The sequence below is a fragment of the Geotrypetes seraphini genome, chromosome 6, assembly GCF_902459505.1.
Source record: "Geotrypetes seraphini chromosome 6, aGeoSer1.1, whole genome shotgun sequence".
In the NCBI taxonomy this organism is placed as follows: domain Eukaryota; kingdom Metazoa; phylum Chordata; class Amphibia; order Gymnophiona; family Dermophiidae; genus Geotrypetes; species Geotrypetes seraphini.
The window spans coordinates 51,209,683-51,224,471 of NC_047089.1; the positions used below are offsets into that span (position 1 = coordinate 51,209,683).

The following is a 14,789-nucleotide window of genomic DNA, read 5'->3' on the forward strand; positions in this document are numbered from 1 at the left end:
GAAATTGCCTTTTTAATGAAATTCATTTATCCCATAATTTGGAGTTTATCACGTGACACGTTCGTTCATGCCTGATCCCAGAATGCGCTCTAGCATCTACGGAGGCTCATGGAAAGCTAAGTACACCCTATCATGGCTTCTGATTGTCTCGATGCCATGCTTTAGAATAATTTGATCTATATTTAAATAGTATGTTGTTTTTATCCTCCTAAGGTAAGGTTTATACAACACATGAATCACCCCTCATGAGTATTACAAAAATTAAATATTTCTTCCAGGGCTTCAGCGGTGTTTCTTAGCTCAAATACTTTCATAGCTACTAAGCTTTACACACCTACTTCATTAGCCCTTTCTAAGGTAAACTACTGGATTAAATTTTCATTTTTTGTTTTTCATATATAGTCTCTCATTGAAATTACAGCCAAACTTCGGTTTGCGAGTGTTTTGCAAGACGAGCAAAACATTTTCGCAAATCATGACTTGCAAAACAAGCATTGACTCGATTTGTGAGACACCGCCCGCGAACCGGCATCGCCTGCGAACGCCGCCCCCCCCTGCTGACCGGCATCGCCCCCCCCCTCGCGAATGCCCGCCCGTCCAAACTGAAGCCTTACCCCCATCTGGCACCGGCACACAGCACCAACCCACAGGAAGTGCCGGTGCCTGAAGATCATGCTGCTTGCCAGACTGGGCCTTGAGCATCTGTGCATGCTCAAGGCCTTCTGGCTCTCGTTCTCTCTGAGAATCTCGGAGAGAGGCGGGAGCCAGAAGGCCTTGAGCATGTGCAGATGCTCAAGGCCCAGTCTGGCAAGCAGCACGATCTTCGGGCACCGGCACCTCCTGTGGGTTGGTGCTGCGTGACGGTGCCAGATAGAGGTAAGGCTTCAGTTTGGGGAGGGTGGGCGTTCATGAGGGAGGGGCGAAGCCAGTTCGCAGGGGGGGAGTCGATGCCGGTTCATTGGGGGGGGATGTGGAAGCGCACCAGTGGCCTCGGGGGTGGGGGGATCTTTTGAGGATGTTGTGGGGTGGGGTGGGGTGGGGTGGAGCAGCGCTGGTGGCCGCGAGGAGGGGGGGTGGAGGTAGAACCAATCAAGCGAGTTTCTCTTCCTTCCTGTGGGGAAACTTGCTTTGATATACGAATAATTTGGTTTACCAGCATGCTTTTGGAACGAGTTATGCTCATAAACCAAGGTTCCACTGTACTTATCTCAAGGGGCCTTATGGACAACTCAAAACTTGAGATATTTAAACATAGAGATTATATATGAAAAATCAGAAATGCATATGAAAAACAAAAAAATGAACGTTTAATCTAGTAGTTTACTTTAGAAAGGACTAATGATGAAGTAGGTGTGTAAAGCTTAGTAGCTATGAAAGTATTTGAGCTCCAAGTGACACTGCTGAAGCCCGTGAACAAATATTTAATTTTTGTGATACTCCTGAGGGTGATTTATGTCATGCATTAGAGGAAAGAATGAGAATATTGGGGGGGGGGGAGGGGAGTTGTCTTTTCCTGTTAAGAATATGTTGGACTTTATTTTAGTGCCTTATACCTGGAGAGGTGGTGGTAAAAGATTTTTTTTTAAAAAAAACAAAAAACCCAGCTCAGCTAGGTTGCTTCCATACTTGGGCAAGATAGTGATTCTTTAATGAACAAAAGTTGAATTTCAGCGATGCAGAAAGAATTTGCAGCTGTGATAAATTAGCCTTGATCTTTGCATGGGCCTAAAGATGACCCTGTTTCAGAGAACAGCGTTTTGGATTTTTATCCTCCCAAAGAGGTTGAAATAGAACAGGCTCAAAAATTGAGCCATAGTGCCAATTTGTCAGTGCATCCAGTTGAGCTAGTGACTGTGCGTCTTTCTTAAATAGTCAAAATTTACGGCCTGTTTTACAAAGCCGCGCTGGCGGCTGCGCTGCGCTAAAGGCCCTGAAGCCCATAGAGATTTAAAGGGCTTTGTAAAAGAGTCCGTTAATTCCCTTGAAAAAAAGGGCAAGGCAAATATCAGACGTAAATTTTTTTTTTTTTTTTTTTACTTGCCTATCTAGGTAATACCAGTCCAGAGTTTATAAGAGAAGATAAATTTTTTCAGAATAATGTGAGGCTATGGGGATAAGGGGAGTTTATGGAAAAGCTCTTCTTTGAATAGTAACTTAGAGGCTGACTTGCAGGACTGATAAATGTTTCTTAAAATGTTCCTCCTCGTCCTGCTTAGTGACTTTCACTGTAATGCATCATTATGAGAGCCCCATGCAGGCAGTGCTCCGATGTAAGTAAATTTAGTAGCTTTAGGGAAGCAAATTATTCATGTGGCATAACCCCAAAACTTGTACAGGGCTGATATTCAGCACTATTTAGCCTGCCGGGAACAGCTCCTAGTTGGCTAAAGAGCACAAAGCTGGCTTTCTGCCAATATTCAATAGGAGATGGCTGGCCATCTCCTGCTGAATATCCTATTTGGCAGATTGGCTGATGACCGGCTATGTCGTGACATAGCTGGTCACTACCAATATTTAATGACTGGTTGGCTAAATTCAGTAGCCAGATAGACCCGTCTGAAAAGAAGGTCTATTTTTGGCCAGTAGGACTTAGCTGGGTAGCTGATGAATATAGGCTTATCTGGCTATATCTCAGCCAGCCAAAAAAAACCCTGGAAATTCAATGCCAGTTTCCAGATGCAACACTTGGCATTGAATTTCTGTTTTCACTGCCGACCATTGGAGATAGCCGACTGTCTCCCAAGATCTCAATGTCGGCCAGATTCAGCCCTAAGAAATTAAAATCTGAGATGAAACTAAAGAGCAATAGAAAGAAGAAAGAAAACTAGGAATGGACTGGGGAGGGCTTCAATGGCTAGGAGGGTGTAGATGGGCTGGAGTAGGTTTTAACGGAGATTTTGGCAGTAGTAACCCAAGCACAGTACTGGGTAGAGCTTTGGATTCTTGCCCAGAAATAGCTAAGAAGAAAAAATTTAAATTGAATCAGGTTGGGCAGACTGGATGGACCATTCGGGTCTTTATCTGCCGTCATCTACTATGTTACTATGTTAGGAATTCAATTTATATTGCTGTTAAGTTAGAAATCATATATTTTATACCCTTATGTACTGTATTTGTCTGCTGGAGAACCGGTTCTTGTAAAGGTAGATCACTTAACTAAGAGGTCCTTTTACTAAGCTGCATTAAAAGCTAACATGCATGGCTCAACTTGAGATTCGTTCCTATGATACCTCCCAAAGGCTAGACATGCAACATTATGTACACTCAGATTCCCCAAGATGAGGCACTTGAAGTTATAAGAGAGTCGCTCCAGAAAAGAGACATCCACCACATTTCCACTGAATTCTCAATGCAGCTAGCCTTTTGGGTTATTAAAAACAATTATTTCCAATATCATCACCAGTTTTTCCAACAAATACAGGGGGTGGCGATGGGTGCCACTTTGGCCCCCTCTGTAGCTGCCCTATATATATTTCAAAAACAGTTTTCTTCTTCAGTGTCGTAATATATGCTTTAAAAAGTAAATGGTACTTATCTCAGTCAAAACCTGGGGAGTCAGACCCGACATGTTTCACACAACCGAGTGTTTTATCCCTGTAAAATATAGAGCAGAAACTGTCACATACAATTGTGTCCTGCCCCTCTCCTATCCAAATTTAGTTGGAAATTAGTCTTGAATATTAAATAGTGTGCTCACCAAGGCTGCCGCTGTCATCCGACTCCTATTTACTTGTGAGAAAAGATGGCGGCGGCGTCCTTTGCTTGAAGTTTAAATCCTCCCTCTCTAACCACAATATGTCCGCCCCCTGCAGCTCATTGGTCCCAACTAAAATTACCTCAACGATCCCCACTCCATTTCGCTGTTCAGCCCGCGAGGCTCAACAGTGTCAAGCGAGAAAATGAATCTTTGTTCGCTCTCATTAAGCTTAACCAGATCGCCCCCTCCATCCCAACCTGTCACTTTTTTAATGACACGCCATCTCAGATCAGTGGTAGTGTGTCTAAGCCTCAACCAGAGGAGCATGCATGATCTCATTTGAAATACAGGATTTGTGTTTTGTCAATCGTGTTTTTATTTTCCTGCTTGTACGTCCCACATATATGAGGTCGCAAGGGCAAACTATGGTGTAAATTACACCCTGGGTGTTGCAATCCGTGACATGTTCAGATTTTAAAGTAACTGGCCTCCCAGGGACCTGCCAGGAAACCCCCTGGATGGCGGAGGGGCACCACTGGCATCTACCACATATACCGTGGTGTCCCCCCTCCACCAACTCAGGACGGGTCCCGAACTTTTGGAAATTACATCGTTGACTAATGTGCTCCCCCGGGTATACGCAATCCTAGGAAAAGATTCTAAGGGTTTGTGCGGTTGTACAATAAACCAGTATTTCCTGAACATATCTACCACTGCTTTGGTTGCTCTCGAAAAAGGAAGAACACAAGTGAGCTGGTCATCCTTCCCTTGAATGTTAGAGGGTTCCTGCAAAAGTAGCTCTCTCTGTGCATACTTGCCCCTATGAAAGGCCTGCTTGATAGATCTTTCTGGATAACCCCTATTACGGAGGCGGCCCATCAGTTTCCTAGCTTGTGCTTTGTACTCGTCCATAGTGGAACAAACCCTGCGTATCCGTAAAAACTGCCCAATAGGTAAGTTGAAACGGAGCTTAAACGGGTGAAAACTGTTGAAATGCATAACTCGAATCTCTGGTGGTTCAGCAGGGTGATAGGGACGGGAGCAAAGCCTACTTGTTCCTGCCCCTGGCAGCTGCCATTCCAAAATGTGGCCTATCAATCAGAGATGAATCGGATATATGTAGCTCAGTGGACTTTTAGCCACAAAGTATGTGAATACCTTTATAACATGCATGCTTTTAGCTGCATAAAAAGAAAGGTTTGGAGGACATGTTTCAAAGAGGTACACACATATTAGACACACTGCTATTGCATATCCTTTTCTCCAGTATACAACACTGTACACATGTTTGTAGCCACCCAACAAGTCGATCTTCAGTCAGTGTATGCGAGTACTGGGGTTCACGCAGGCTGAGAAGCATGCGAGTACATTGGTAGTGAGGTGCTCTGTTCACCCCATTATGGAAGCAGTTTCTATAGAGCTTTTTCTGCATGTAAAGCTTGTTTCAAATGCAGAAAAGGTATCTCATAAAATTGTGTGGCCAGATCACATGTACTTTATATGCACACCACATGTAGTCATTCCTAGGACTGTAGACTAGGTGGATCTGGGGCGGAGTTGTGATGTATTTTATTAAATTCACATACAGCATAAGAGCACATAGACATTGACAGAGTGAGACAAAAAAAAGTAACCCCTTAGAGTTTTTTTGCTTGGAATTTCAACATGAAATTTTTACTGTTTTATTTGTTGTTACTTTATACGTTTTTTGTGCTGAGTGGAATGAAATTATCTTAAAATAGGGTAAAGTTACAGGCATTTTAGCATGACTTCTCGGTGATTTTCAAAATGTTTGCGCTGTAAAACTGCCATTGTTTGAAAAAGAAAAAAATACTGTGTACCAGCTTATTGTTAATAATGTAACTATGACATATACCGGTGTATCGCAAACTGTGTGCCTCCTGAGATTTGAGGTATGCCGCAAGACGCTGGGGAGGAGGAGAGGCGCAATCTGATTGTCTACAAGATGTGCCTCTCGTGGCAAGAGGCATGTCCTGTAGGCAGTCAGCCAGCACCAGTGCCTCTCTGCACGTCTTCCCTGCTGGCATCCCCCACTGGTGGTTTAGGACCCGTCTGGAGAACCTTCGCGCATGCATTGACGTCCACGCATCGCATCGACATCGGGCAGTTCCGGATGCCTCAAGCCGCGGCTCGACAAAGTTTGCGGGACACTGACATAGACTTTAGTCCAGGGAGCAATGTTGGAGGCCCGCCACAAGCGCCACCCAAAGCCGCCAACAATAGCCAAGCTCAAGGAAGCACTGCAAATGATCTGGGATAGCCTGCCACAGGGACCACATACCTCTCTCCCCTCCTCTCTTCAATCCTTTCCATCATACTGAGGCTCTCCCTATTTCAATTAAAGTTATGGGTGGACACTTTGAGCATTCACTGTGACTGCGAAATTCTGACACTGTATCATTTGAGTGACGTTATTTTACTGTGTTAGGGCTCAAACATTTTTAAGACGTAAACATCACTAAGTGGTAATGCCAAAATATCAGTAACATAAGTAAATGTGGTTTATTAATAATACATAAGTAGGATGACTAAAGAAGTACGTAAAATTTCTCATTGAAATTCAAAGCAGTTGCTGAGAAAATAGATTTTAAAATCTAGGGGGTTACTTTTTTTTTTTTTTTTGCTTCACCCTGTATGTTACCTTTATAAAACATCATATCCTACAGAACACGGATTTAAGATAAGCATTTTTTTTGTTTGTTTGTTTTTACATTTACACCTTTGTAATTTCAGAGAGAGATTAAGGCCTAAATTCTGTAACCAGCGCCTAAAGTTAGGCACCTACTTTGGAGGCGCCCAACTAGATAGGCGCCTATCCAAATTGAATAACAAGTTCAATTAAGCTTCTTAATCAGCACTGATTAAAACATAGGTGCCTATCAAGAGCACAATTCTGTAACAAGGCGCCGCTAAAAATTTAGGCGGCCTTCAAAAAAATAGGCGCTATGCATGTTGGGCATGGGTGTGGCTACGTGTTAGGCACCTTCTTACAGAATCACTGCTCTTAAGCATGCTTAAGCACTCGCATGGGCGCCTAACTTTTAGTTGTGCCTAGAGCTGGCCTATTTAATGAGCGCCTCCAAAATAGGTGCCGCTCACACTGAACAGTGCCTACATTGGCGGCTAACTTTTGGGCGCTTCTTATAGAATTTGCCCTTAAGTTTGGCACACTAGATGGGCCGTTTGGCCTTTATCTGCCGTCATGTTGCTATTAATATTTGATTTTCATTACATACATGTTCTGCATGATATTAAATTTTGACACACACAAATTGAAAGAACTAAAGATGAAGCTTTTAATAAAATAGGCATAAGGCAGGTGCCTCTATTCACATGTGTGTATTCCGGCATTTTTGAAGAGAAGCACATTGTGATAAATATGAAGTAGAAACTTCAAGAAATAAGATGTTTTCAGTAGATCAGTGCTTCTCAAGCTGATCGTTTTTAGGCTATCCACAATTATATATGAGGAAGATTTACATACAGTGGAGCCAATGTATGCAAATCTATCTTATGCATATGCTTTATATAGTGAGCATCTTGAAAACCAGACAGGCTAGGAGGTACCCCAAGATTGACTTGAGAAGTTCTGCACTAGATGGTCATTGTATAAATCTTTTGTTAGACATTTAGGCTGATATTTAAAAGATTTGTGGATTAATATTCAACCTATACCTAGATAATTAGCGTCTGTAACTAGATTTTGGCCAACGCTGAATAACCAGGTATGACTTGGACATATCTATCAGTGTACTGGCAAAATTCAGACCTGGATAGCTGACTGGCTATAAGTTAGGACAGTCATTTTGCTGTCCTAACCTTATCTAAACAGTTATCCGGTTAGTGAACTGAATATTGATGCTAACTAGGTGTCTCCCAGACTACCTTCAGCACATCCCAGATTTTCAGCAGTGCTATCTGGGTAAATGCCATTGAAAATTCAGTTATGATCCAGTCATCAGATTTTTCTACCCAATTAAGTCCCACTGGACATCAGCCCTCATTGACTGCCTAAATTTAGGTACCAGGATGTATTTCTACTAGACTCTAAAATTTAGGTAGCGCATTAGCATCAGTTTTGCATGATCTTTGAATATGAAACTAATTGCATCTAGTTTGGTAGATACAGATAATCAAAATTTGTGTCCTGCTCTGCATTGCAAGGCCTTTTCAGAGTAATTTTATAACCAGGCACCTGGGATAAGTGGGATGGAAGAAGTCTTATTTGTCTTTATAAAATATTAGTGTAAATGCTGTCTTATGCTTCATGGTTTTGTCAGCTCTAAAATTCACCAGCAGCGGCCATCTTGGATTGTGTCTGCATTTTAAGTGTAGACACTTGTGCCTGCTCAAGAGCAGGCATAAATATATGTTGATCGATCTATGTGCATAACACAATACAGTATTTTATCATCTGCATACTGACTTTGCAACTCTGCCCAGATCACACCCCCCAGCAATACCTACAGTGAAAGTACATGTGTATATGTCATCATGCATACGTCCCACATCTGGCTCAAATTATAAGTCAATTTACACATATATGCTGCCACATACATGTGAAAATGGCTCTAAAATTACTCTTGTTAAGTACTTCGTGGCTTGCAAGAGATGGCATGCAGAGCTCTCAGGCTGTGCAGGCTTTGGCATTCCTATGCCATTCATTACATTTAAAGCAAACAAAATGCCACGCCCACATTACATAGTCATGTCTGTATCACTCACCAGTCAGAAATGTGATAACCGTATGCAGAATTTGAAGCTGCATGCAACCAGCTGCATGATAAAAAGTGAATTTCTGATGCGTGTGATTTCAGGGGGAGAGCATAGACAACTTCAACTGGGGAGTTCGCAGGCGTTCTCTTGACAGCCTAGATAAGTGCGATCTTCAGCTGCTGGAGCAGAGTCAGCTTTCGGGAAGTACAACCAGCCTGAGTAAAATGAATCAAGAGGACTCGGATGAGTCATCAGAGGAAGAGGACCTTACAACCAGCCAGATTTTGGAGCACTCCGATCTAGTAGGTCCTTTATTTTACAGTCACTTAAGAAGTGTCTTGATTTTATATCTACATTTGTCCAGCCCTCTCTGCCCCTCCCCCCAAAGTCTCTCTTTCCCTCTCTTTCTCTGTGTTTATGCACCTGTTGTGCAGGTGCACTAGATTTTAAGACATGGACTTGCAGAATGTGTTTGTGTGTTTCCTGTTCAAGTATGGTTATATTCTAAATAGACAAGAGAAAAATCAAAGAAATGTGCATTATGTTGTCTTATTGAATCTAGCTGTGTGCATTCTGTTTCTTGTTGCATGTGGGATGAGGGATGTAGATAAATAAAGCAATATACAATAGGTCAATTTGGGGTTACACCTGCAATCGGGTGAACATAACATAGCATAAGAATATGCTTGTATACCACAGCTACCTCTCAGTTTTGTGCAGTTTACAGAATAAAGATACTGGGCATTCTCAGTGAATTACAATCCATTAATTAAAAAAATTACCAAACAAGTATGTTTTTAACAATTTTCTAAATGCCAGATAGGTGTTGGAACTTAGTATGTCCGTGTTTCAGCTGGACTATGCCTTCATCAGGGGTCCTCAAAAAGCAAATTGATAAGACACTTAATGAAATACATTAAGGGTTTCTTTTACTAAGCCGCGTTAGGGCTTTTAACACACGGAATAGCGCGTGCTAGACCTTAATGCCAGCATTGAGTTGGTGTTAGTTCTAGAAGCGTAGCGCGCGGTAATATCCTGTGTGCGCTAAAAATGCTAGCGCACCTTAGTAAAAGGAACCCTAAGTCTGAGAGAATTAAAAATGGTGAAATACATTGGATCTAAGAAAATGAAAAGTGAGAAATGATGCGCGAAAGATGAAGTAAAGGCAATTTGAAACTAGCATAAAATGATGATCAGTGACCTGGAAGAATTAGACACCTAAGATGAGTACATAAAAAACTTTTTGATTTGTTTAGTATTTTTGAACAGTTGGAATCATAATCAACATAATATTTAAAGTGCGATGATTGAACATTGAAGGTCTTTTTCTCCGGGGCAACACCTCGGTGTGATCTTCTATTACCATTTGATTGGTTCTGAGCACTTTTCATACCATTAAGCTATTCAGTTAGAGAGCGGGTGTTTATGTATTTATATGAACAAATTAAACGTGCATTGGTTTTACATTTTTATATTTTTAGTATTTATATAATTTCTAATAAACTTCCATTATGTTATCCAGAAACTATTGTTCCACCTCCTGTTCCTTTTTGGGGTTTTCCAGCCATAGTGTGGAACATAGGTCTGTCTTTTTTTTTTTTCTTTTCTTTTTTTTTTGTGCGATAACAGTGGCCAACACTCATTTTGGTGCCTCAAACGATAGACCTGTTTCTGGGTCTATTTGACCTGCTGATTCCAAAAAATGGCACCAGTGTTCTATCAGCTCTAGTTTTTGAGATACAGGACTTGTGCCATATACCACTTTTCACTCTGCTCACCCATTAAAAGATCAGGATATTTTAATCTAGTGCTTAAATTAATATCTTTTAAGAATGAAGGAAACATTAAAAATTAAAAGAAAAGTGTACAATATGAAAATCTACTTATTTCATACCAAAAGCACAAGTTTATGATACAAACTTTCCAGACATTTGACACACAAGAAATTCCTTTTGTAAGACTTCCCGAGAGTGGGATCTGCCAGGACAATCCTACATAAGATTCCAACAATAGTCTGCCATCATGTGCATCCCATCTTCCTTGGTATCTGGCTTCCATTGTTTTTATGTCTTGGTGAAATCTTTCACCTTTCACGTTGCTTAAGTCACCAAGGTTCTCTGGAAATGATCTAAGGGCTCCTTTTACAAAGGTGCGCTAGTGTTTTTAGCGCATGCACCGGATTAGTGCATGCTACCCCAAAAAACTACCGCCTGCTCAAGAGGAGGCAGTAGCGGCTAGCGCACGCGGCATCTTGGCACGCGCTATTCCATGCATTAAGGCCCTAACGCACCTTTGTAAAAGGAGCCCTAAGTGACTGTGCAGATAATGGACTTTTAACACTCATGTTACAGCCAAGCCTGTTGAAATGAAAGAGCATATCCTCTACTGATTGTATGTAGTTGTCTGCCTTCTTGTTGCCAAGAAAGTTTTTCACAACAAGAACAAATGAAGACCAGGCACATGATTCGATTTCATTCATTAATGCTATGAAATGTGGGTCATTTATAAGTTGTCTGATCTGTGGACCATCGAAAATTCTTGCCTTCAGTTTTTCCATGGTAAGTCCAGGTAACATATGTGCTATGTATTCAATGCATGAACCATCTTTATTCAAAGCCTTTACAAATTGTTTCATCAGGCCTAGCTTTATATGTAGTGGTAGCAGTATGATTCTATCTCGTGCTACCAAAGGTTCATTGTTTACATTTTGTCCTTCAACCACCATATATTCCCTCAGAGGACAGTCTTTCTTTGCCCAATGTTCATGTTTGGCTCTACTATCCCAGAACCATATCTAAGAAGCTAGAGCTGATGCAGTCTATCTAATGTAATTTTCTGAATCAGGGTCCCATATAACCCCAGGAATAGGTCAAAAACCCAAGGCACCAAGAAAACATTTTTGTTGTTGTTGTTGGCCTGTATAATCAAACTATCTCCTAGATGAAATTAGGACCACTTTTTTTTTTTTACACCATCATTTTCAAATTCGCACAATGCAACTGGTTATATTTTTTATAGAATTGTGCTTTTCAAGTTGTGCTAATTAGCATCATTACGAGGTGTTAATTGACAATACCAGTGCAATTGGAATGGCAAGCTAAACCTTAGGGTACTCTGTCCATTCTTGCAAGCATACTGCAGAAAGATGTCAATCACAGCTTTTGAAACTCCTCCCAGGAGTCTCCTGCCCCCCCTTTCAGTTTCTCTTTCTACAGGTGAACATGAAAGGTGTCCTTTGATCTGCTCAGCTTATTTCTTTTTTTTTTTTTTACTTTGCATAGTTTTGTGGGTTTTTGCTGTAGTCGCAGTCTTTTTCGTGAAATCAAAGATCCCTTTTAATAGCGGTCTACTCTGCTTGCGTGGAGAGGAGCAGATTTTTACTCTGCAGCTGGCAGGTGAATCCTGCAGGGACTTGTTTCAGACAGCCTGCTGAAGATTAGTGGAGCTCAGGGTCCGTTTCCCTGGTGTTTTCTCCCCCTTTGACTTGGTCAGGAGCTGGAGCACAGGCTGCTTAGGTACTAATAGCATTCCTTCGGGGCGCTCACAGTGCTGGCTACATTTTGTCTCTCTCTTCCCCCCCCCCCCCTTTTTCATAAGAAGTCTGAGGGGGGGTTGAGGGTCAGTCTGTGGAGTTCCGACTGGCAGCCCGAAGATCCCAGCAAAGTGGCTGAATGGCCAGAAGCAGAGGGGCCTCTCCTAGAATAGCTATACCTGAGAGGAGCTGAAGCAGGCAGCAGCACCACTTCTTCAGCATATGGTCTGTGAATAAATCTGTGACAGCCTGTGGGAAATATTGGGGGTGGGGGAGGTCTTCAAAAGCTGTATTTAACTGTTTCTACAGCTAGGGCCTTGGTCCTTCTCCTCTAAAATCCTGGGGTTTTTTAGGTATTTGGCCCTGAGGTGTTTTTAAGCTGTTTTGTCAGCTCTAAAATTTACCAACATTGGCCATCTTGGATTTTCCCTTTTTTTTTTCTAAGATCTCAAACTTCTCCAAAACACCTTGTTTTGCTTCCAAAGTGCCAGGGATGAGTCCTCCAACTCTAATACCCCTATTATGCTTATGCTTGTGAAGGATGGGCAGCAGAAGAGCACCCTTGCGCCACATGCCGTGCTAAGCAAAGCAGGGAGGCAGGAACTTCAGGTTTAGCTCCCACGCAGCCTCTGATGCATGGCACATGGTTTTTGAGGCTGTTAGTGGACCAAAAACTTTCCGAGGAGCCCTGGAGCAGCAGCACAGTGCACCAAACTTGCACAGAGGTTCCACAGCCAGAGAGATGTCTCTTCCCTTCTAAAGGGGAAGGAAAGTTGCCTACTAAGGCCTTTACCCCAGTGTTCATTAATCTGCTCTGGCCAGGCATAAGCACATGGCCAAAATACACAATTTAGGTTCGCTGAAGAGTGGCCTTCAGTGCACGCCTTTAAGAATCTGAGCGCTTCTTCTATGGGAGCGGAGCTCCTTCCTGACTCTGATTGTCAGTCGGATAGGTTTTCAGAGGATGAAAATTCAGTCTTGATTCCCCTTGCTGTCTCAAAGCGAGGCCTCCCTGATGGAAGATTCACCCTGCTATGTTGAGGATCCGGATGGAATCCTGGTCACGGACCCGGGAGAGGATCTCTCCATACGGCGGTTGTTCAAGTCTTCGGCCCTGACAGACATTACTGAGTCTCTTCATGAGCTCAAGATTGATCTGCCTCAGCCCCAGTCATCTTTGTATTCTCTTTTGAATGGGGTCTGATTTCAGCCCACGTCCTTTCCTTGCCACGCAGACATGAAACTCCTGGGAGGTCCCGGAAGGCTCCCTCAAAGAGGCAAAAGTCAGGTATAGGCTGTATCCTCTGGATCAAGCTTACCAGCAAATGTTTGCTATGCCAAAGGTAGACTCCTTGGTGACACAGGTGACTAAATGCCAGTCCTTACCCAGTGAGGGAGGAATCGTGCTGAAGGATACACAGGACCGCAGAGTGGCTATGGTCCTCAGGAGACAGTTTGAGGCACTGGCTTTAAGAGTTAAGGTGGTGTCAGCTGGTTCTTTCATAGCACACACCTGCCATTCATGACTGCACACCCTGGACATGACAGCGGCTGACAATTACCTCAGTTTGTGCTGGCAGAGGTGGACTATGTGGCTGACGCACTTTATGATATAGAGTCATAGCACGAGTCTCCACATACTCCAACTCTGCCTGACACAGGCTGTGGATCAGACAATGGGTGGGCGATTCAACCTCCAAGGTTGCCAAGGTTGTTCAGCATTTCACATCAACCAGAATGTCAGGCTACCAGCCTTTCAACTTATGGGTTCTAAGAAGAAAGACGAAGCTTTCAAGCTTCTGGATGTCCACAAAGTTCTCTTGCGTTACCTGGAAGTGACTATTGGACCATTTCTTTGTCCTAATCAGAGAGTCAACCTGAGGCAGACCAGCCTCCAAGGCCTGCATTTTCTGGCTGATTCGGACATTGATCTCCTTCACTTACACTGTCTGCAGCAAACAACGTCTAGTGTGGTTGAAAGCACATTTGACCAGAGGAGTAGCCACCTCTTGGGCGATGCCTCTGGAACAGTTATGGAGATCTGTGACATGGTCTTCCCTACACACTTTCACTAAACTCTGTAGGATGGATGTGGCAGTGCAAGAGGAGTCTGCTTTTGGATCCTCAGTACTTAAAGCAGGCTTATCTCTCCCACCCAGAACTTCAGGGACTGCTTAGGTATATCCCTAAGATTCAGCATACCATTCCTATTACACTGGAAAAAGAGATTAGGTTCTTACTTTGATAATATATTTTCCAGTAGATAGGAATGGTATGCTGACTCCCCCTCCCCCACAATAATTTCTGATGCGCCTGTTTCTGTCTTATGCTTCATGGTCCTCTCCATAGCTAAGACTTCTCTGCCAGTTGGACTATGGGTTCAGAATCAGCTTGTAAATAGAATCTAAAGAGATAATTGAGCTTCACTAATGTTCAAGCTGTTATTTGATGTTACTTTTTAATGGTAAAGTTTGTTCATTTATACATTGCAATTTCATTATTGACTGTTATAACATTATATGAGCAAATGGGAACCTTGGTTTCAGGGAGTTCCCCGTCTCCCTTCTCCTGTCTTTTATTATAGAGCTCTTACATGCTTCGGAATGAACTGAAGGGGGGCAGCAGACTTCTAGAAGAAGGAGGAGGTTTTGAAAGCTGTAATTGACATCTTTCTGCAGTATGCTCGTGAGAATGGACAGAGTACCCTAAGGTTCAGCATACCATTCTTATTTACTGGAAAAGATACGAGGGTAAATTAAAAAGTAAAGGCAAAATACATTTAACGACTTTAATAGAAGTAACTGTGAACAATTGAATATATAA

The 14,789-nt window shown here is 42.5% G+C and overlaps 1 protein-coding gene across 7 annotated transcripts in view; it reads left to right on the top strand.

The window, feature by feature from the left end:
- The window catches only part of FRY (FRY microtubule binding protein), a 501,309-nt gene that overhangs the window by 410,489 nt on the left and 76,031 nt on the right, over positions 1–14,789 (top strand). For all 7 annotated transcript variants that reach the window (XM_033948462.1, XM_033948457.1, XM_033948458.1 and 4 more), the window contains one exon: positions 8,536–8,736. In XM_033948462.1, the coding sequence (XP_033804353.1) occupies positions 8,536–8,736 (201 nt within the window). The remainder of the gene's footprint in view (positions 1–8,535; positions 8,737–14,789) is intronic.